General features: G+C 39.7%; 1 protein-coding gene across 1 annotated transcript in view; it reads right to left on the reverse strand.

Moving 5' to 3' along the window:
* Window positions 1-1,592: 1,592 nt before the first annotated feature.
* Window positions 1,593-23,513, reverse strand: part of KCTD8 (potassium channel tetramerization domain containing 8) — a gene marked incomplete at its 5' end in the record, with an annotated part of 358,032 nt that continues 336,111 nt past the window's right edge. The window contains one exon of the mRNA XM_006170755.2: window positions 1,593-2,660. Coding sequence (XP_006170817.1) covers window positions 2,200-2,660 — 461 coding nt within the window. The remainder of the gene's footprint in view (window positions 2,661-23,513) is intronic.

The following is a 23,513-nucleotide window of genomic DNA, read 5'->3' on the forward strand; positions in this document are numbered from 1 at the left end:
CTACCAAACAGCTTGTCCCTCTTACTTCCAAATGGCCCATGTGGTAGTGCTGGTCCCTGGAATCTGGAATGCCTACCACCTTGCTTTCCACCTCCAGCTTCAGTAGTGTTAGTGTTGTTTCCTTTGATGATAGCATTTAACTCTTCTTTATGATATTATCCCTAAAATCACATAGACCGTAAGTGGCAGAGGCGGGATTTGAATTTAGCAACCTAGCCTCCAAATTCTATACATTCCCCAGTGTATTGCAGCTACCTGAAGCCACATTGGGACTGTCAACCTTTCCCGAACGAAATGCAGAATGTGAGAGTAGCTCTTTTCCTAAAGCCTGATAAATAATTCAAAACAAATCAAGTATGTGGGTTTTCTTTAATAGGCAACTTCGGATAATTTTTCATATAATGGTAGAGTTAAAAATGTAAAAATTCATTTATAAATTGGACCTTGTGTGTGCGTGTGTTTTTAACTTAGAGTTGGTAATGTTCATTTCCCTGTATTATGCTGAAAAAAATTGATACCACAAGTGCTACTCAGCTTCTATTTCAGCTAACCACAGAGGAGACTGAGTTCTATTTGAAGATATTTTTACTCCCCTTAGGATATATTTTAGTGAAATTTCATTTTATGTATTTCGTGGAAATTATAAAGGCAAAGTTTTGTGGCTTACAGTAAGAAATTATATAGATCTATGATCAGGAAGAAACCGCTTTTAATAAAGGCTGACTTTTTAGATTATTATAATAAAAGCTGACTTTTTAGATTGTTAGTGACATTTTTGTCTCTTGATTTGTAAGAGGTAACTTCCCAATTGTTTTTGGAAAGGCTTTTAATCTGGATGTAATCTAAAATAAAACGTTAGTGGATTCTCAAATGAGGTCTTTTTCTTTTGTGAGTTCAAGGTTTATTAATCAATAGCAAAGCTATCTGGTACTGACTCCATACCCATCTTGAATTATGTTGAAACTTGTGAACATGAAGTCTGAACAGGCCATTCGACAGACTGGAGTTTTACAGAAAAATTGAAGACACTCCAACAATTGAATGTATTTAAAGAAGAGTCCATAGAAACCAAGGAATTCTACTACATTTTCCCTTTTTTAATAAATACATAAAGCTCTTTACCATTTCCCTCAATTATTTTGATTAACATGATAATAGGATCTTTCAGATGATCGTTATATACCCATTTTCACAACCTGATGTGAAAGACTCATTTCACAGAAATAATCATGACTAGCATTTAATAGATGAAGTTCGGTGCCATAACACAACAGTATAAGGTATATTTACACCATCTTAACACACAGAAACACCATACACATACACAAAAAAATCACACGTCCAGAACAAAGAAAAGTCAATCTTCTAGCCAGCTTAACATTTATAGGCTGTGCCTAAAACTTTTTTTTTTTTTTGGCTTTTTTTTTTTTTTTTGGCTTTTTTTTTTTTTTTTGGCTTTTTTTTTTTTTTTTGGCTTTTTTTTTTTTTTTTGGCTTTTTTTTTTTTTTTTGGCTTTTTTTTTTTTTTTTGGCTTTTTTTTTTTTTTTTGGCTTTTTTTTTTTTTTTTGGCTTTTTTTTTTTTTTTTGGCTTTATTTTTTTGTAATTTTTTTCTTTCCAAGCAACAAACAGATCGTCCCTATTTCTTGTGATTTATTTGTAGCATTGTGCTCATGCAAAAATAATACTTTTTTTTTTATTGCATTAACAGTTAAACAGTTTCGGATTTGGATCCTAACACCGTCACCTAAAATTTGACTTAACTGTTGCTTCATCTATATCATCATTTTAGTTGGTGTGATGTGATGATCTGTTTTCCGTGAGTTACAGAATGTCAAACAGGTCCGGTTGACCATAATCATTTCAAATATCAAGATGCTAAGCTTCTTGATCATGCACGTTTTATTTGCATTCTTGCAAAATAGTTTGAATTGGATACCTCATTTTGATACAACATTTATTGGTTTCATTTTTTTCCTCTTTTATAATGTTTTTAAAAACAACAACAAAAGAATGAAAGAAAATACTGTCCCACATCCACTGTTCACAATAAGAGCAGCAAAGATCACACCGACCATATGATGTCAGTCAGGTGGTGACGTCAGTCAGGTGGTGACGTCAGTCAGGTGGTGACGTCAGTCAGGTGGTGACGTCATAGTAAACACCGCATGTCATTGAAATTCTACGGAACGGGAGCAGCACTACAACCCGTACTTCTGCAGCAGTTCGGATTGCCACTGGCGTTTGCGCTCTGGAAAATAATCCGGAATGTGGATTTTTTTAAAATCCTGAATACATTTTTTCATTTCTTCTTCCACACTTAACTTCTCACAGACTTTCTTTTTGGAAAGATTGGTTTCCCGGGACTTGCTGATGAGTGTCTGAAAGAGTTCACTGTTTCTGCGTTTGTCTGGTGGGGGCATCCATTGCACGGGTGCCTTTTTGGAAGGGCGATCCAGGGTTAAGGTGTTCGGTTGGTGAGCTGCTGCCTGCTGGGCGCTGGGTGCGTTCTCCTGGGGCGTGCTGGCCTCCGAGTGGCTGTCACAACTGGAAGTGGAGAGCTCATTACAGGAAGTCCCACTTTCACTTCCTTTATCTGTGGCTTTGTCATGTTTCCTGTCTTCATGTTCCTGTTTAGGTGACACTATTTTCTGAGGTGGTCCTAAAAAAAGAGGGGGGAGAAAGAATAGAAGACCTGAATAGAAAGTGGGCGGATCAAATGACATAAAATAGATTTTGTTTTACATCGAGAACATTATCTTGTCGCACTTGTCTAGGTTTGAGGATGAAAAAAAACATTTATCTTAGGAAAAATTCTGCTTGTCGCACTTGTCTAGGTTTGAGGATGAAATAAAACACTGAGAGCCTTTAATGGATACTGAAACAATGAAGTCTGAGATGGCTGCTTAATGAGCATTTCTGTTATACCAGGTCATCAATAGCTTTAGGGTGAAGAGTTTTTTTTGTTGGCACCAGCAATTGGCATAATGGCTATGTCACTGGACTTCTATGTAGTCGACTGCGGTTTGAGTCCCAGACCCGGTGGCTTAAGCTCATGCCGGGCGCATGTGCGTGCGTGCCCAAGATCCCGAGAGGAGAATGGAGGAGAAGGGACTGTGGTGTGGCCATCCCCCCTGAGGCGTGATTTCTCGCTTTCTGTCTGTCTGTCTCTGTCTTCCTGGCGAGCACATGCACCCTATAGCAAAAACCTCTCCAAAACAAAAAAAAAAAAAAACCGGTTTTTTGCTATATTAGTTACTTGCTTCTGGAATTTGAAAATGATATAGATAAATGTTTGCTAGTCCTGGATCTGTCTCACTGGACAGTTCGGTGCTGCCCTGGCCACTGTGTTAGATGTCCTTTGTGTGTGTGTGTGTGTGTGTGTGTGTGTGTGTGTATACACATAGCCACTGTAAAAGCAGGCAAGCGCCTTCTCTGGATTTTACAAAGTAGCAGTATTTTCCAGGCCCTGGGGTGCAATAACATCACTTAGGCTTCCAAATGGAACTCTGCTTTCAATCTTATCCTACATCTTAATCTTACGTCTTGTCTATTTCCTTGGAATGAATTATGAAAGTGCTGCAAGATATATATATATGGCTTAATATTATGGTGAGAAAACATAGTTGAAATATAGTGTTCTCTTAAAATACAAGGCTTACTATTTGAAGTAAAGTACCTAGGAGGACCATTTTCAGAAAGTGATAGTTTCCCGAGATAATGATTTCAAATACACAAACAGTTTATTTTCAAGAAGGATCATACGTTACTCTCCTTGACTCCACTGTGGGATTTGAACCTCCATTTAACATTTATCGAACACTACCATACACCCACAACTATAATAAAACCTTGATTAAATGGAGCCTAACCATTTAGAGACATAAGTTACCCAAATCTTATTTTTTTCCCTATAGTCAACTTTTAGGAACAAGCTGTATAAATCAGAATGGAAGGAGGAGGGTGAAAGGCATCGCTATTTTTTAAATACTTGCCCAGGAGGTTCTGTGTCGTCAGAGTTGAGAATAATTGGTCTATTTCAGGGATGTCAACCTTGGCTGAATATTGAAATACCTGAAAAGCCTTAGATTGGTGATGCCTTGGAACAAACCCCAAACATCCTGTTTAATGAGGTGTCACCTAGCTAGCAGATCAGTGAGTATAGGTCCAGATCATTTCAGTGTGCAGCAAAGGTTATAAACTATTGTTCAGCTGTGTATATATATATCACATATATTCTATTATTTCCATTATATTAGGCTGCTGGAAAAGTCAAGACATATTTTTCCAGTGTTTTTCTATGCAAAAATGCATCATGACTTTTCCAACAATCACACACACACACACACACACACACACACACAGAGGTAATTAATAACTGCCATGGATAGTTTATATTACTCAGAAAGATGAGGAAGAAAAAAAAGAAATACTTTTCCATAAAGGCACCTACTACGTGCAGCGAACAGCTGATTGCTGTCACCAATTTTCCTGTTTGAAATCAGAAGAAACAAAGTTTGCTAGCAAATACTTTGTGGCATGTGGGGACACGTTTAAGAGAGAGAATCTGAGGTGTGGGGACATGCTCTGAGCAAACACCACCTGCTCTTTTGAGGTTTGGCAGAACCTTGTAACTTGTCTTTCCCTGACCTTGGCTGCAGACAGAGAAAGGGTGGAAATGACTAGGGGCGTTCCAACAGACACATCTGATGGACTTCAAGAAACATCTTGACCCCAATTAGTAAAGTCCAGTCCCTGCCCTGCATCTGAAAGGTTCTTTAGCCTTCTCTGGGTGTGGTGGTGCACTCCTTATGGAGAAGTTCTTTAGCTCCTTCCCCACACCTCACAGCTAGTTCTCTGCATTAGGAAAGAAGATGAGACTTTCTCTTGATGGGATTATCACCAAGGGATACACCTTGCCCCTGGTATGACTAAACCCATATAGATTTGTTAATTGCTTCTTATTGTCTGTAACCTGGCAACCAATCTATGAAGTATCATGAAACATACATGTGTAATGTCTCCTTGTACTATAAATAAAGACGTCCAGTTCATCTGGGCGGGACAAGTTGCTTGGGCTACCTAGGCTCAGGCTGCCTGTGTCCATTTCCACTCTATGCCTTTGTCTCATTCTTCCCAATTCCCAGGTCCTGGCAAGATGGAGGGCTTTTTCTTTCTCGTCTTCTTTCTCTTCCTCACCATCAGTCCTTTGATCATGATTCAGCCAGACCCAAGCCCTGGGGTGGATGCCGACAGTGGAGTAGGAATAAAGGTATTAAAAAGCTTTTTGACTTTTTGGAATGATGGAAGTATTCTATATCTCGATTGCAGTGTTGGCTATATGACTATACATGTGTGTGAGAACTGATAGAACTGCATACCTAAAACAGGTGCATTTTTCTAGAAATACCACCTCTCTCTCCAGATTCCATTAAACTAAGGCTTGCTCCTTCAGGATGGCAAGCATTAAACTTACCCACCATAGCCCTAGGGTATTGCTCACACTGTTGCAAATAATCAATATTAAACTCTCAAATTACCCAAATGGGTGTATCCTCTCTTTCTTCCTGGGTCCCAGACTGAGACCCACCCTAGCCACCAGCCATGCCCGCCACTGACTAGAGGGGTGTATTCTAAAGAATTGTTCTTTAGTGGCACCAGATTTCAGTGACAATAATATAGAAAAAATCCTAAGTTCAGAGTCCGACTGACTTGAATTCAAATTCTGACTCTCTAACAAACACAAGCCTTGTGACCTTGAGTAAGACACTTAGGCCCTCTATACAACTTGGTGGAATGACCTTCCTCATAGGTTATTTTGAGATTCAATGATATATCAAATAGAAGGGTCTGGCATAATGATTCTCAGCCATGCGAGCATAACAAAGAATATCCATGGGATTTTTCAAATGAGCATATGTTCATACCAATCCCTGGAGAGTTTATTTCATTGTGCTAAGGATTTATATATACGTGTTTAGATGGAGGTGAAAGTTGTGGAAGAGACGTAGCATCTGTTTATCTAATTATCTCTATGGCTGAGTGTGATTCAAAGCAGGCATGAAACTCACCACATGGATACAACCTAGGATATGAATAAATGTTTTTTTTTTTTTAATCCGTCCTGTCAACCTTCTGCTTTACTTTAACCAAAAATCTCTATCAGAGGAACTTACAATTTTCATTCCTAACAATGACTAAAGGATTAAACTGCAAATACCTGAGCAAATCAATTTACATTTAAGGATAAACGAGTAATGAGAAAAATCATTTCCTATTAACAGGCAAGGGGGATACAGCATTAGATAGAGAGAGCCAAGGTGAAAATCGTAACATCAAAGTGGAAGACAGTATAAAAAGAAGATGCCCGATAGCATCAAAGCAAATGTTGCATTCTGGAGAGAAAATGGCTTATGACAGATACCAGAGTGGACAAGGTTATACAAAGTCCATGTGTCATCTAAGTAAATTACATACACTCATTATGCCCAATGACTTTAGCATTTATTTATTTATTTGAGATCTGATCTTATTTATTTCTTTCTCATAAAAATCTTATTTTTGACTGGATTCAGACTTAGAAGTAGAAGCTCTCAGAGAGGACAGCCTGCGTCTCTTTGCAATCTGTTCTTGGCGTTTTTCTTTAGCCTCCTTCATTCTCTTGGCCAAAAGTTTAGCATTTATTGAGTAAAGATAAGGCCTCCAATACACACACACAACACAGAAACTACACAACAGAATGCAGCTTGTGTGTCAAGGATACTGACTGCTCTTCTCCTGCAGGACGGAAGCATAAGGAGGGCTTCTTTGAAGAAGGTATCAGTGAGACCAGCAGTTAGCGTAATGGTTATGTCACTGGACTCCCATGTAGTCGACCGTGGTTCGCGTCCCGGACCCGGTGGCTTAAAAAATCACGCTGGGCGCGTGTGCATGCATGCCCGAGATCCTGACAGGAGAATGGAGGAGAAGGGATTGTGGTGTGGCCATCCACCCGGGGGGTGATTTCTCACTTTCTGTCTCTCTGTCTCTCTCTCTCTGTCTGTCTGGCCAGCGCACGAGCAAAACCTCTCCAAAAATAAAAGGCATCAGTGAATTCAGCCCACAGTTTTGTGCTGAATGACTATGTAAAGAATCTTGCAATGGTTTGGAAGGGGCACGAACACGGGTACGAGGAACTCCATTCTGCTGAAACTCACAGGTTACTCTAGCTCAAGGGGGAGAGGACAAAACATGCAGAGAAAAAGAATGCATCTTGTGTGGCCGAGGATCCCTGTAATTTTCTGGGAAGCCAAGCTAAGATTCATTTCACATCAAATGGGGCCGAACTAAATTCTTTGCAGTTCGTTTTCTGTTTGTTTGTTTTTCTCGTAAACTCTTTTTCCATCTGGCTATACTTTTTATCACCTACATCCTTTTCTTTCCCTCCCACCTCCAAGGACAAAATAAGCCGGATCAGAGCATGGTCAGAAATACAATCTGTTTTATGGTATTTCATAATTGTTAATATTTCAAAATGCTTGGGACATTTGAAATATCTCTCTGTGGACTTTAAGATCTATAAGGAAATGGGAGTAAGGCCCTGAATTTACTATGGTTTTGAAAGCTACTTGAAGGGCTGGCAGGTGGCATGGTGGTTAAAGGTGCTGGACTCCCACATGGCTGACCTCGGTTTGAGTCCCAGACCTGGCGGCTTGCTTTCTCACTTTCTCTCTTACTCTCTCTCTCACTCTATCCCTCTATGGTCAAATAAAAATAAATAAATAAATAGATAAAGATAAATAAAATAATTTAAAAAAAAGAGAGCTACTTGAAAGAGAAAAACTTATAATTGCTATACACATGAATAGAAATGAACAAACATATATACTTTTATGTTTTCTTTTCCCTATTTAATAAGCTTTCTTTAGGTCATGTAGACTCCCAATCAAACCAAATAAGAGGTTTATATTATGCTGTAAAGGAAATTCCTGAACTTGATTATGTCCATGTCTCTGACTACATGGAATCATACAGAGGCAAATCATTAGGGATGACTAGCAGTCCCCTTTTAATTTATGCTAACTTTTTGTTTGATATGGTTTTGCCATAGGGCACATGTGCTTGCCAGAGACAGTGAGAGGGAAATGAGAAATCGCCCTCCAGAGGGGATGGTGACACCATAATCCTTTCTCCTCTATTCTTTTCTTGAAATTTAGGGCATGCATGCACACATGCATAATTGTCCAGTGTGAGTTTCAGGCTGCCTGGTCTAGGACTCAAACCACGGTTGGCCATGTGGGAGTCCGGTTCCTTCACTATACCACCTGCTGGCCCTTGCCAACAAATTTTTATTGCTTTTAGATTAAGGATACTTTAAATCATTATTGATAACATTGGATTCAAAATGGGACTAAAATTCAACTGAGAGCGATTGATGTGCTTTTTTATGACATGAAATGGAGAAAAAGAAATTCAGAGGACGTAACAATTTGCTGCAGTTGCCTAGTTTTCCTGTGGATGCCTGATAATCATAGGCTTCCAAGGATAATTTAAAACTTTAATTTTACATCATTTTATTCAGTGACTCAAAGCCACATAAAATGCCTTAAGCATCAGACAAATGATCATTTAAATATCACTAAGTACTATATATATTGGAATGCATGACTGTTAGAAAGTTCTCTGTGTCTCTTCACTAGTAATAAAATCAAATATATACATGAATGAATACTAAAAGCATTTTGTTCTGTTAGAGCTCCAATCAGATTTGGCATTAAAAAAAAAGAGAGAGGGAGAATAGGGGACCAGCAGTTGGCGTAATGGCTATGTCGCTGGACTCCTATGTGGTCAACTGCAGTTCGAGTCCTGGACACGGTGGCTTAAACTCACGCCATGGGACGTGTGCGTGTGTGCCCAAGATCCCAAGAAGAGCATGGAGGAGAAGGGACTGCGGTGTGGCCATCCCCCCTGGGGGGTGATTTCTCACTTTCTGTTTTTCTGTCTCTCTGTCTTTCTGGCGAGCACACGTGCCCCATAGTGAAAACATCTCAAAAAAAAAAAAAAAAAAAAGAGAGTAAATGCATTTTGGTGATCTGATCAGCTAGGCTTTCTTCTATGCCTAAAAAAGTCATCACTAATTATTATAGCATAAGGAACTAACAAGTGAATAAGCAAATCTCATACCTATCTAAGATTTATTTTCAAAAAAAGTTAATTTCTTGGAAACGTTCAATACATCTACCTTTTAACTTTCAACTATTGGGACAATTAATCAACATTTGGCAATTTGCAGTGAGAGAGACGAGAATTTTCATCCAGGAATGTTGCATCCATTGGGAATTCTCGGTGGAAAATGGAACCCTACCAACAAATCGGCTACCTAGGTTTTTTCTTATTTATTTATTTTAGAGAATTTTGTGATAAGGCACATGCACTCAACAGAGTCAGAGACATAGAGAGTGAGAAATCATCTCTCAGGGAGATGGCCATGCTGAAATCCCTTCTCCTCTATTCTCCCAGAATTTTGGGCATGCACACACATACACCTGGCATGAGTTCCAAATCTCCAGGTCAAGGGCTCAAACCATCATTGACGAAATGGGAGTCCAATGCCTTAACCACTATGCCACCTGCTAGCCCTGGTCAAAACTATTTTTTGAAATAAATACTCAAAATTGAGTTTTAAAAAACATTTGGTAGACCCACACTTACATGCACACGTATGTGCATACGTACGTGGTATACTGATTTATTATGCTCACATTTTTAACATTGTGAGAAAAACCTTAGAAGACCAGGGTTTGAGCCAGACTGTCACTTAGCAAGTACTGTGTGCCAGTCATATAACCTCTCAAATATTTGGTCCTTGTTGGTTAATATTTTGAGTTGGCTCTAAGTTTCTTTATATCTTAAAATTGTATAATTCTAAGTGATGTAATGAATAGGAATGGGTTCTCCAAGCTGTAAAATTTTAATCAAATATTAGACATTAAAAGGCTACCATGAATAGAAATGACCTCTTAGAACATGGAAACCAATTCAATTTTCACTACTTTGCGGAATTTCAGGGTTCAAAGATAATTTTCTACAAGCTCACGGATAAAAAGTATAGTCTTAGAAGACATTATCAGCTTATGTCTGTTTAATTATATCCACTGTACTTTTATTGCTAAAATGCCCAAAGACAGATGATACTTCAGGTTCATAGTGCAGAGAGTCTGCAACTCATTTGACAGTTCAACAACTTAGTACATTTATTTTGGGGGGCAAGCTACTTCTTTTGGCCTTAGTTTCCTCATACTTAAACTTCAAAGAGTTGCAACAAGGTTTAAATGAATGAACACATGTTAGGTCCTTTGAGTGAGTCTGGCATGTCTTAAGTAAATGCTCCAAAACATTAATTATTATTACTCAACATAAATACACATGTGCGGGGGGTAGCAGGTGACATGGTGGTTAAGGATCTGAATCCCACGTATTCCACTCCATGGTTTGAGCACTGGTCTCACAGTTAGTGTACTAGACTTGGTGGTGTGAAAATTACATGGGGCACGTGTGTATGTGTGCCCAAAAACCACGAGAGGAGAATAGAGGAGAAGTGATTGCAGTATGGCCATCCTTCCTGGGGCATGATTTCTCACATTCCCTCTCTGTCTCTCTCAGGTAAGCACATGCACCCTAAGCAGTGCCTCTTTGCAGTGGCATGCATGCTAAGCCTTTGTGTTCTGTAGACTGGGACCACATGAAAGACCACATGTAACTCCCAGTCCAAGCTAAAGGTGTGGCACAGTGGTGGTGTGCACCCATAATCTCAGTGACTTAGGGAGGTTGAGGTAGGAGGATCAAGACCTTGAGGCTGGCCTGGGCAACAAATCAAGACCCTGTCTATAAAAGAGACCAGTGTGGGTATGCCTTTACAGTCCCAGCTGGGAGGCTGAAGAAAGAGGGTCAAGATATCAAGACATGGTTGGAAGAAAACAAACAAAATTCAAAAAAAAAAATTGAGAGTACTGATGGAAGAATCCAGATATTTCCATTTTAATTTTGGCACTGAACATATTACCTATATGCATCTGACTTACAGTCAAGTCTTTTAGCTTCTTTAGTTCTCAATTTTTTATTGATTAAAAATGATTTAAAATGGGACCAGCAGTTAACATAATGTCACTGGACTCCCACGTAGTCAACCGCGGTTCGAGTCCCGGACCCAGTGGATTAAACTCACGCTGGGCGCGTGTGCGTGCGTGCCCAAGATCCCGAGAGGAGAATGGAGGAGAAGGGATTGTGGTGTGGCCATCCCCCCTGGGGGTGATTTCTTGCTTTCTGTCTCTCTGTCTGTCTGTCTAGCGAGCACATGCACCCTATAGCAAAAACCTCTCCAAAAAAAAAAAAAAAAGATTTGAATTGTTTAATTTTTGGGGGGGAGAGATTTTTGCTATAGGGCGTGTGCACTCACCAGACAGACAGAGAGAGACATAGAGACAGAAAGCGAGAAATCACCCCCCAGGGAGGATGGTCACACCACAATCCCTTCTCCTCCATTCTCCTCTCAGGATCTTGGGCATGCACGCACACGCGCCCGGCGTGTGTTTTAAGCCACCGGGTCTGGGACGTGAACCGCGGTCGACTACATGGGAGTCCAGCGACATAGCCATTACGCTAACTGCTAGTTCCCGTAAATTGGTTTTAATATTAAATTTAACATAAAAATAATGAAAAATGAAATTAAAATAGTAATACCTACTAGTCACATGGCTGTGGAAAGAATCAAATGAGAAAATAAACGTGCAAGCAGTTTGTAACCTGTACCACTCTACATAAGGTAAACTATCATCAGTGTATGGTCTAGAGTCATCTACTGTGTATATCTGTAGATTTGCGAGGCTATTAAGTATTACATTTTCATATCTAAAAAAGAATTCATTTAAGAAAATAAAACACAAAGGCCCTGTTATGAGTTATCAACATTAAAAACATTACATTAACTAAAATAAAACGAATGAAAGGTATAATAATGGAATGAAATCTTTAAAACTCAGCCAAACGATAAGAGGCTTTTGATTAATTTCATTAGGTTTTATCGCATTCAAGAAAAAAGGAGGAAGCGGGAACCAGCAGTTGGAGTAATGGCTATGTCGCTGGACTCCCACGTAGTGGACCGCGGTTCGTGTCCTGGACCCGGTGGCTTAAAACTCACGCTGGGCGCGTATGCGTGCGTGCCCAAGATCCCGAGAGGAGAATGGAGGAGAAGGGATTGCGGCGTGGCCATCCCCCTTGGGGGGTAATTTCTCGCTTTCTGTCTCTCTGTCTCTCTCTGTCTGTCTGGCGAGCACATGCGCCTTATAGCAAAAAACTCTCCAAAAAAAAAAAAAATTGAAAAAAGGAGGAAGACACAGCTTTTCCCAGTCATTTGAGTAGACAGTGCAGTACAGAACTAAATGTCAACACTTTTGTCCTTAAAAAAGCCACATGATTTCTGGGTATTTCTGACTGTGGGCGTGTTCAATAAGAGTATTTTTGTAAGTTTTTTTTCTTTTGAATACACAAGCATTTCCAGATGAAGTCTAATGTGTACAACTGCACACGTGAAAAAATCTTTTATTTGAATCTCTTTAACCTGCCTAGTGATAATTTAAAAAAAAAAAAAAAAGCAGTATAATGTGTCTGAAACAGGCACAATTCCCAGAAGGGAAATTACCCTTTAACAGTATTAAACTCAACGGTGTGCAAATGGTTATGGCGATACTCGAACAGAATGAACCAATGCATCTTAAATATTAGCGCTGCATGTTTGTAGGCATTAAGCAGTTGAATAAGAGGGGGAGGGCTCCATTTTGTTTCCACAAACATTTGTCGGGCACCTGCTATGCGTCAATCCTAGGATGAGTCACAGGGGGAGGGACACAGGCGCATGCATACATGCGTGTCCACATCCACCGTCCCTCATACCAAGTGGTTCAGGCTTGCGGTGACAAGTGTGAATCTAACTAGAGATTGAATAGGATACGTGGGGGGTAGGGGGGGGATAGGAAGTAAAATGTGACAGGAGGGAGCTGAGTGGGAGTAATTTTTAGTCTGTAAAATTCCTACACTACATTGAAAATCGAGAGGTCAAACAGATGTGCTCATCTTAGACTAAAAGACTGTCTGAAGCCAGCAGAGGCAGTAACACAACGCTTCGCCATGCCAAGGCCATCTGGGAGGGTTCTGGGCCTGTGTCCTGAGGTCCCAGCACACGAGTCCCTTGCATACCAGGTATACACGCATGTGCCTATGATCCAGCATGAGGCAGGGGACAGGATCGCAGAAGACCCTGTTGGCCAAGTTCCTGTCTCTCTTTCTCTCTACTCCTCTCATAGAATAAATAAATACATTTTTCAAAAAGACTCTTTGACACTCTTGAAATTAATTTATATCTAAGGAAAATTTAACTCATTTTTATGTTTTCTCTCATATCCGATCATATTTTTTAAAAGAACTATTTGATTTAACTTTATTTATTTTACTTACCTATTTTAATTTGACCAGAGAAGGATAGAACAAGAGAGAAAGGAGAGACAGAGAGGGAAAGTGGGAAAGCAAGCCACTAGGTCCAGGACTTGAACCGCAGTTGGTCATGTGGGAGTCTGGCACCCTTAACCACCATGCCACCTGCCAGCCCCAATATCTGATAATATTTCTTAACCACTTCGATGAGTGAAGAAGAATGAAAAAAGAAAAAGGAAACAAATAAGCTTAATCTGAGAAGGAGAGCCTGTTAGGGTTCTCCTTCATCCGCACTGACCACTACTAAGCCATCCTTCTTCCCATGTCCCCTGTTGGCTTTTGCTGTACTCACTCATTGATGGTGTGTCTCCCAGTCACAAGTGCAAGCTCCTTGCTGCAGAAACTGTCATGGCTTCTGTCCGAGTACGTGCTTAACCAAATGAATAAAGTGATCTTCACTCCCCTCAATTTCTATAGCGTCTACTGTTGATTACACTAATCACTCCCTACTGAACACTCACCACCTTTTCTGTGACTCACGTTCACCTATTTGATCACAGAGAGTAAGAATGCTCCCACCATCCCCACACAGACAGTGGGCCCAAGTCCACACCTGCAGTGTCACATTTTTCTCAAAAATAATTTGAGAAAATGATGGGGTCAGAGATGGCATGTTTCCTTGTTTTCCTCAGAAAGTTCAGGAGAAGGGGGACCAGCAGTTAGCGTAATGGCTACGTTGCTGGACTCCCATGTAGTCGACGGTGGTTCGAGTCCTGGACCTGGTGGCTTAAAACTCACACGGGGTGTGTGTGCGTGCGTGCCCAAGATCCCGAGAGGAGAATGGAGGAGAAGGGGTTGTGGCGTGGCCATCCCCCCTGAGGGGTAATTTCTTGCTTTCTGTCTCTCTGTTTCTCTCTGTCTTTCTGGCAAGCGCACGCACCCTATAGCAAAAACCACTCCCCTCCAAAAACAAAAAGAAAAAAGAAAGTTCAGGAGAAGGCTGATTTATCACTGAATAAATAATACTAGTAAAGTGAATAAGCAAATGCAATGTAGTGAGACAAAGTATGTGAGGAAAAAAATATAATTTGATCAATGGATGCTACTATTTCACTAAAAAATTCACATGCTGCAACATTGTAATGGGACTAAGAGGGTAAAAACTAGACAAGGCCTTTGGAAAAGATTAGAAGCAAGGAGCTCAGGGACCAGCAGTTACCATAATGGTTATGTTATTGAACTCCCATGTAGTCGACTATGATTCGAGTCCCAGACTCGGCTTAAAAACTAATGCTAGGCGCGTGTGCACGCATGCCCAAGATTCTGAAAGGAGAATGGAGGAGAAGGGATTGTGGCATGGCCATCCCCCCTGGGGGCTGATTTCTCGCTTTCTGTCTCTCTGTCTCTCTCTGTCTTTCTGGCGCGTGCACGTGCCCTATAGGAAAAATCCTCTACCAAAAAAAAAAAAAAAAAAAAGAAAGAAAGAAAGAAAGAAAGAAAGAAAGAAAGAAAGAAAGAAAGGAGCTCAGGGTGCGGACCCCTTGAGTGAGTTCTGCTGTGTTTAAAGGAGATGAAATTACAGCAGAGCAGAGACTCAGGGATAGCTGCTCTCCTCTGCTCCTGCCCTCCTGACATGCTCAGAAGTTTGCCCGCCAGATATGACCGGTGGACCTCGGAACTCCAAACCAGAAACTGCATAAAGCTCTATTTTTATAAATCACTCAGTTTCAGATAGCTTCTGAACCAGCAACAAAATGGATTAGAACAATAGAGCACACATTGGGAAAGGGTTCCATGAGTAATCTACTATCTTCCTTTCAGAGAATCACACCCTGTTGCCCATGTTGCTTTCACGTTAACATCTTTCATTCCCACATCTGGATGTGCTTCTCTGTGATTTTTGACTCTTTTAATGAATGACCCGTAGCCGTTTGTTTTCATTTATCTCAAAGTAGCCTATTTTGTCTTAAATATAATTATTTCTGTACTCATTTTAAACTTCATTCCTGTGTTCTGCCCCTAAACACACACACGCACACGCACGCACACACACACACACAATATCACAATCACTTGTGGGACAGAGATTCTTTGTTTTGTTTGTTTAGTTTTTGCTATAGGGCATGTGTGCTTGTTAGAGAGAGACAGAGAGAGAGAAAGTGAGATATCACCCTCCCCTGGGGGCAGGGCATGCCACAATCCTTTCTTCTCCATCCTCTTCTCAGGATTTTGGGCACGCACACACATACACCCAGTGTGATTTTTAAGCCGCTGGATCCAAGACTTGAACTGCAGTCAACCATATGGGAATCCAGCACCTTGACCACCATGCCACCTTCTGGCTCTGAGATTCTTTTTTTTCTATATTGTATTTCCTAAGGCAATATCCCATGTCTAGATCCTTAAGAATTCAGCATAACTAGTTTTTTGTTTGTTTTTGTTTTTAGAGGTTTTTGCTTTAGGGCGTGTGTGCTTGCCAGAAAGACAGAGAGAGACAGAGAGACAGAAAGCGAGAAATCACCCCCCAGGGAGGATGGCCACGCCACAATCCCTTCTCCTCCATTCTCCTCTCGGGATCTTGGGCACACACGCACACGCGCCTGGTGTGAGTTTAAGCCACCGGGTCTGGGACTCAAATCGTGGTTGACTACATGGCAATCCAGCGACATAGCCATTATGCTAATTGCTGGTCCCAAGAATTCAGTATAACTGTTGAACTGAATTAAATGAAATTAGTATTTTCAATAAAACCATGTCTAAGCACATGGAGGATTGTTTTATTTCTAAATAAGTTATTTTTGCTTGTTTTGCTTTGTTTTAACTAAAATAGATAGACCCAACTCTATCTAGAGGGCTAGAACAAGTCCATAGGATAGTGGCTAAGTGTTATGCTTAGAGAGTCGAATCCCACATGACTGACTGAAGATTGGTTCTCAGCTCCAGTGGCCTGAAAAACACAGTGGGCATCGGTGGATGTGTGCCAAAAATTGATTGGAGAGAAAAATGGAGGAAAAAGAACGGAAGTGTGACCATGCTCCATTGGAGGGTGCTCCTTTTCTGTCTCTGACAAGCACACATGCCCTCTAGCAATAAAAGAAATTAAAGTAGAAGATATATTTTCAGTAGTGAGTCATAAGAAGGATTTCACAGTATCACTTGTTACTAAAAATATTATTCCTCTGTGAACAACCTTACTTTATCCCCTTTTAACTTACTTAAAGAGAAATAAAAAGTATTTAAGAACCATACATAACGGAGAAAACTGTTTTATTTGTTCTTTAGAAGAATCTCTATCACGTACATGCTTTTACCTAATGCTCACCTCTAAGTATATCCAGGAGAAAAGGTTTCAGGTGTTCACTTCTCCGCTCAGAAATCCTGTCATGTGCAAAATGATTCCACACACCTTACAAGAGCTCTTCATTTAAAACTGATCGCCACTTAGCACCCATGGGAGATAGGATTCTATGCCACACTCCCTTTTCTTGTGCTTAAAACAGAAACAAAAACCCAAAAACTCCACAAAGATGCCCAGGCTCTTTTTGACACCAGAATTCCCACTGAGAAAGAACTCTCTGCTCATTCCCAGGTTTCATCTGAATCTGCCATGCCTTATTATTGATGTTGTAAGAGTTTTTCTTCACATGCCGAGGTAGCCACCTTCTAATGACCTCCTTTTTCACAGCCACATAGTACCTGAGAGGGATGATTTATCTGGTTTTCAAATTTGTGAACACAAGTCTACGCCTGCTAGTTCCACATCTATAAAATGCGCATCATAACACCTACGAGGTGTTTGGCAAAGATTAATGGCCTGTTGTCTCTACAACACGTCTGATGGCTCGGGGAGGGCCAAAAGATGCTGTATAAATAGCGGTTGGAGGTGCAATTATGCTGTGCTGTGTATAACAAATCTATATGAATATGAAACTATGCGGGGGGCCAGCCGGTGGTTCAAGGCAGATGTGCTGTTAGAGTGGATTGAAAAACACAGAGTTCATGGGCGGGGTGCATGCCCCAAATCGAGAGGAGAATGGGAGAGAGGACTGTGGCACAGGTATATACACGCCAGGGTCTATTTCCCCATGGAAGGTTCTCTCTCTTTCTCTTTCTCTCTCTCTCTCTCCAGTGAGTGCATGCACTCTAGCAAATTAAAAAAACAAAAACAAAGAACCAACCATACTGGGTATAAATTATGGCTGCCCATGATACAACACTAAACAGCTTCCTTAATCCCAAGGAAAACGCCCCAATGACAATAGAGGAAGCAGAGGTTGTGGGGAGGCAAAACATCTGACCAACACTCTTGGGTCCCAGGAGTAACAGCGACTGCTGGCAGAGAGGCAGAGTGGAGGAGATTATTTGGTGGATCTCCTTAGATCTCTAGTGCCCACCTGGTAATAAACATTTTCAGGTATTTCCAACAAGATTTAGTGATATGTGCAGTCTTGTGGCTGCCTCTGTCCACTTGGAGATTCATGTGAGTGCTGCTGCCTCTGTCCACTTGGAGATTTATGAAAGTGTGTTTGTTTAGAAGGCAACTCAGTGTAATGAATGGGAAATGGAAGCACACATGCACTTAGCAGGGTTTAATTTTACTTTGCGGTACAAAAACAAACAAAACAAACAAACAAAAAAGCACCCAGGCTTTGAAAATAGCAAAACTGTGCTTAAAATGAAGTTCTGATAACCTACTAGCTAGGACCAAAATGTGTCTTTAAGATGTGTTTTCTGGGCCAGCAGAAGGCATGGAGGTTAAGGTGGCTGGATCTTACACGACCGACTTCACAGTTCAAGTCCTGGACCCAGCAGCTTGAAAATCATGCCAGGCACTTGTGCGTGTGCAACCAAAATCCTGAGAGAAGAATGGAAGTGGAGGGATTACTCTATGTCTCTCTCTCTCTCTCTGGTGAGTGCATGCACCCTATAGCAAAAAATAAATAAATAAATAAAAAGTTTGTTTTCTATTCTGCTTAAGAAGGATTAAAAGAATAGCACTTGCCTTCTTGGGTTGCTTTTGTCAAGGTAAGAATATACAGAAGAGCTCTTAGGTGGCTAAAAAGTGACCCCAGGAAAGGTAACAGGTCCTAATCTCCAGGATCTGTTAATGTCACTTTATGGGAAAAAGTCTGATCAAATATAATGAAGGATTTTGAGATGGTGAAATTATTCTTGATTATCTAACTGGACCTTAAGTTCATCCACAGGTGCCCTTACAAGAGGGAATCTCAGAGCGATCTGATATACCCAGAGGAGGAGTCAATGGGACCACAGGGACAGACACAGAGACTAGAGTATGCAGCTAATAATCAAGGGAAGTTGATAGCCACCAGAAGTTGGAAGAAGCAAGCAACAGATCTTCTCCTCAAACCTCCAGAGGTAGTACGTAGCCCTGGTGACAACTTGATTTCAATCCAGGAAAACTGATTCCATATTTCAGCCTCTGCAGTGGTGAGAGAACACATTTCTGGTTGTTCAAGGTGCCCAGTTAATGGAAATCTGTTTGTTACAGCAGCCACTGGAAACTAATACACATTCATTTAGTCTAATGCCTGGCTCTTGGCAGTTGTCTGAGTTATGTCATAAGTGAACATAATATAATCTTTAATGCCTAGCTAAAACTAGACCTGAAAGATAGGATATTAATTTCTCTACTAAAATCAAACCTCCTGCAGGCTCTGTTAGATTGTCATCCTACTTCCATTTAAGCTCCTTTAGTAATGATAAACCAATAATTCTGTGTTGCAAGTAGTGTTACTTTAGGGGTGTCCTCGATGTTAGAGAATTCCTATATTCAACCATAATTTGTCTCCTCAAATAATGCCATCCATTGGTCCTACTGTTACCTCCTGGAGCAATACAGACAGACTTGATTGCCCTCTTTCCATCGGGACCTCTTAAAATTAAAAGGAAAATGTTATTGTATCTAGTCTAATTCTTCCCAATATTACAGATTAATCATTACTTGAATAATGAGGTCTGTAGTCTCCTCATCTCTGTTTTCACAATAGAATATTTTCTCTTTATACAAACACAGTCGCCCATTTATCCTTTCCAATACACACACCTGTCCCATCACACACACACACACACACACACACACACACACACACACACACGGTCACAGAACTGCCTCTTATCTGTAGTTGATTTCACACAAATTTCTAGTACCTGGTCATTCCTTGATGCTCCAATCCAATGACTTTACTCCATTCTGGATATCATTTAAACTTCAAAAACCATATGCCAAAAATTAACCTCATTATCTTTTACTCTCTGAGCAAGTTCCTCCTCCTGTCTTTTCTATTTTTCTTTTTGATAAAAGCGCCAGTCTTCTTAATCACCTAGGTCTCAAATCTCAGAGTCATCTTTACTGTTCCAATTCCTACTCTTGTACTGATTCTTTTCCCATATGAATATACTAGGCCCTTATCACGTGTAGCAGGTGTAGACAAGGCACTACTAGTGTCCTAGTTGAGCTCCTCATCCAGTCCTGGGAGGAAAGATCTGTTTCACGAAGCAGATAGAGGTACAAGGTACACACGAGTGTATGCACACACACACACAGACCCACCCCACCCACCCACACCACACACAGGATATACACTTCACTACGCAAATGTGATTGACTATGTTTAATAGTGAAGTAAGTGTTTTACACCAGACTTTAGCAACATATCAGTATGTGTCAGCTTTTCCAGTATACCCACAACCTATAGGAGATAATGAACTGAGAGAAACAAACAGCAATGAAATCAGGACACTTTCATTTGGTTCCATTTTGCCAAGTGGGATGAAAGTTGCAATAATATTTAACACTTCTTGAATGCTTACGTGGACCAGGAGATACTTACTGCACTATGTGTAGCATCTCCTTTACCCCTCACGGCTACCTAGTAGGCGCTTACTATGCTTATTTTACACAGAAGAAAACCAAGGCTTCGACGAGGTCATGAAACTGGACAGGTCACAGGTGGAAATGGCAGACAATATACAGACACAGATCTATCTGACTTTTGAGCTTATGCTAAATTAAGCCCTGGGCTACACTACCTCATGTTAAAACCAGCTTCCTTTAAAAATCCTAAACTAGAGGTATAATCGCTCATAAATTTCAAGGCCTGATAGGATTAAATTGAGATGTCTTTCTGTGAAAATTGGGGGATAAAGTGATTAACTACACCTGAGTGTTATCATTCCTTTAGATCATTTGCAATACAGTATTATTTTATGTGTAGGCATTTTAATGAAACATAAATCGAAAAGACTGTAAGTATGAAAATGGAGTTTGTGCTTTCTAATTCAGTTCGTTCTGGACATTCCTGGGACCAATTCACTTAAACCAATCAATCTATTTATCACACTCAATTTTTCTCCATTTCAATCAAAACAAGTGCTTAGGTTGCAGTGGCCTCCGAGATGCAATTTTTATGTGAATTCAGAACAATAGAGTAATTTACATGAACTAGATGGGCCCAGCAAATAAAGCAACTGTGTTTCAAAGGAACATATTTATTTATATATTTAAAATGTAAATGTGGAAACAAAATTGATAGTGTGAAATTGGGAAGATAGATGAGGAGATGTAGAAAGAGTGAAACAGAGAAGGAACAGAGATGAGGAATTATCGTAGGACTTGGGTCCTACCAAGTACTATAATTTCCAAACTATCAGAATGACATGTGTACAATAGGACACCTTTAAGAATGACCCTTTTAATGATGTGCACCTCCCAATCAGGAAAGGTTCTGACATCAAGCCAGAAATGTCTGCTAAGAGCTTTCAGCGTCTAATTAAATAATGAGTAGATTCTGTCAAGGTTGAGATGCCTTGAACTTTTCATGTCACTTTATAGTGAACTTTAGTCTAAACCTAGAATTTCAATAGCAGCAGTAACATCACTCTTCTTTTCTGACATTAAAGCCTCAGAGATTAAAAGTCTGTGAAATGCTGCTAATAAAATCATTATAAGATAAAAAGCTGTACTGGCAAACATCTGGGTATATCCATTGGAATGGTTAGGCTGAGGAAGAATTTGCACTGAAATATTTTTATAACCTTATTTAATTACGAAATACACTGTTCATTAAAAGCTTAGAGATAACAGTTTTTACTAATTTGTTAATTTATTTTTTATATTTAATCACTGTACCTCTTTACAGCACACAAAATAAATCTTTCCAGCATGAATATATTGCATGTCAGTCTAGACAGCTATTTCCACATACATTAATATTCCATTTTTGTGTCCACTAAATGTTTTGCTTCTTTTTTCCCTCTAATTGCCTGCCTCAAGACCCCCACTGCCCATCTCCTCCCACTGTCTCTAGCATGCACAGCAGCTCTCCGTAAATTTATACTTTCTAATCTTTCCGTTTCTATGACAGAGTGTAGATATTCAGTATATATCAAGTGGGGACATACAATGTGTCTCTTTCATGGTCTGGCATGCTTCATTTAGCAACAGATCTTCCATATTCATCCACTTTCTGTTAACTGGTTCCTCAAAAACCTACCATATAATGGAACCAGCAATCCCATTTCTGGGTATCTACCCAAAGGATAGGAATACGCTCCATTAAAAAAATACTTGCACATCCATGTTTACTGCAGCATTACTCACAATTGCTAGGACATGGAATCAACTTAAATGTCCAAGAGCAGAAGAAGGGATTGAAAAAACTGTAGCACATATACACTATGGAATTCTATTCAACCATAAAAAACAATGAGACCTGGTATTTGACAGAAAGCAGAGATAAACATTTTAATGAATATACAAAGCGTTAGTAGCAGAATATGCTCTTGATATTGAAGCATAACTTTCAATGCAGTGTTGAGAATATGGAATTCACAGAAATGAATATTGTACTTTTTTATGTACAATAGTTTGGTGAAAGTAATCCGGGGTGCCTACTCTTTGTTTGCTAGATAAAAATTACTTAAAAGATTTATGTGCTATTTGAATGAGAAATTCCAATATATTATGTCTTTTAGAATTAAAAAACTCCTTAACAAGGAATTAAACTAGAAATATAAGTATTCAATTTATAAGTACTGACTTTAAAGATTACTAATTAATTAAAAATTATGATTTATGATATAATTAATTTTAATACAATTGTGGCTGTTTCTTGGCATTGCAGAAATATATTAAAAAAATCTGTTAAACTAATGATTCGGGACTCATACTCCTTCCTTTGTTTGAATGGCTGGTCACTCTGTCTTTAATGTACTGTGAACTGTTTCACAAGCAAAATTGCAAGGTGAAGACTACTGATCATTTAACAGACTTAAAAAACTCTGATTTTGTAAATCAAAAAGCAAGTGAAGAACTTTTTTTTATTTGTTTGTTCTACCAATTTATCCCTTTTGTTAACAATACTAAAAATATACATATAATCAGAAAAAAATTTATAATTAAAATCTTCAGTGGTGATGTGTCCGAACTGTTCTACTCTTTAACAACGTTATTAATAACAAAAAATAATTACATAATACAACTGTGCATAATACATATTTGATTAAAGTATTACCTTTTAGTATAGGTATATTCTAGAGAACTTAACGTGAGTTAGAGCCAAAAGGAATTAAATTCACACTACTGTTTTTGGTAGTATGTGTTTTTAAAATATCACCAGGGAATGAGGCATCATGCTTTTGAATTTTTATATTTATTTATTTATTTTTATTGCCACAGCATGCGTGAGTGCATGTGCGTTTGAGAAAGTACTCCCAAATGGGGCATGGTCATAGCATGATACTTTTTCCTCCATTTATCCATCATATCAGGATTTTAGTCACCTATGACACACACACACACAGTGTGTTTTTCAATCTGCTGGACTGGGATTTGAACTGTAATTGGTGACGTGAGCTCCAGCTCCCAATGCACAGTGCTTAACCAGTGCACTATGGGGCTGGTGCCATAGCATCATGCTTTTGATGCTATAGAGACTGCAAAACATATTCTGCTCTGAGGTTATACAGTCCAGAGGTATAGAAAAAAAATATGCAGGGGATGCGGCTAGAAGACAGGCCATTCATTTCT

This window comes from Tupaia chinensis, unplaced genomic scaffold (assembly GCF_000334495.1).
Source record: "Tupaia chinensis unplaced genomic scaffold, TupChi_1.0 Scaffold148884_1, whole genome shotgun sequence".
Taxonomy (NCBI): domain Eukaryota; kingdom Metazoa; phylum Chordata; class Mammalia; order Scandentia; family Tupaiidae; genus Tupaia; species Tupaia belangeri.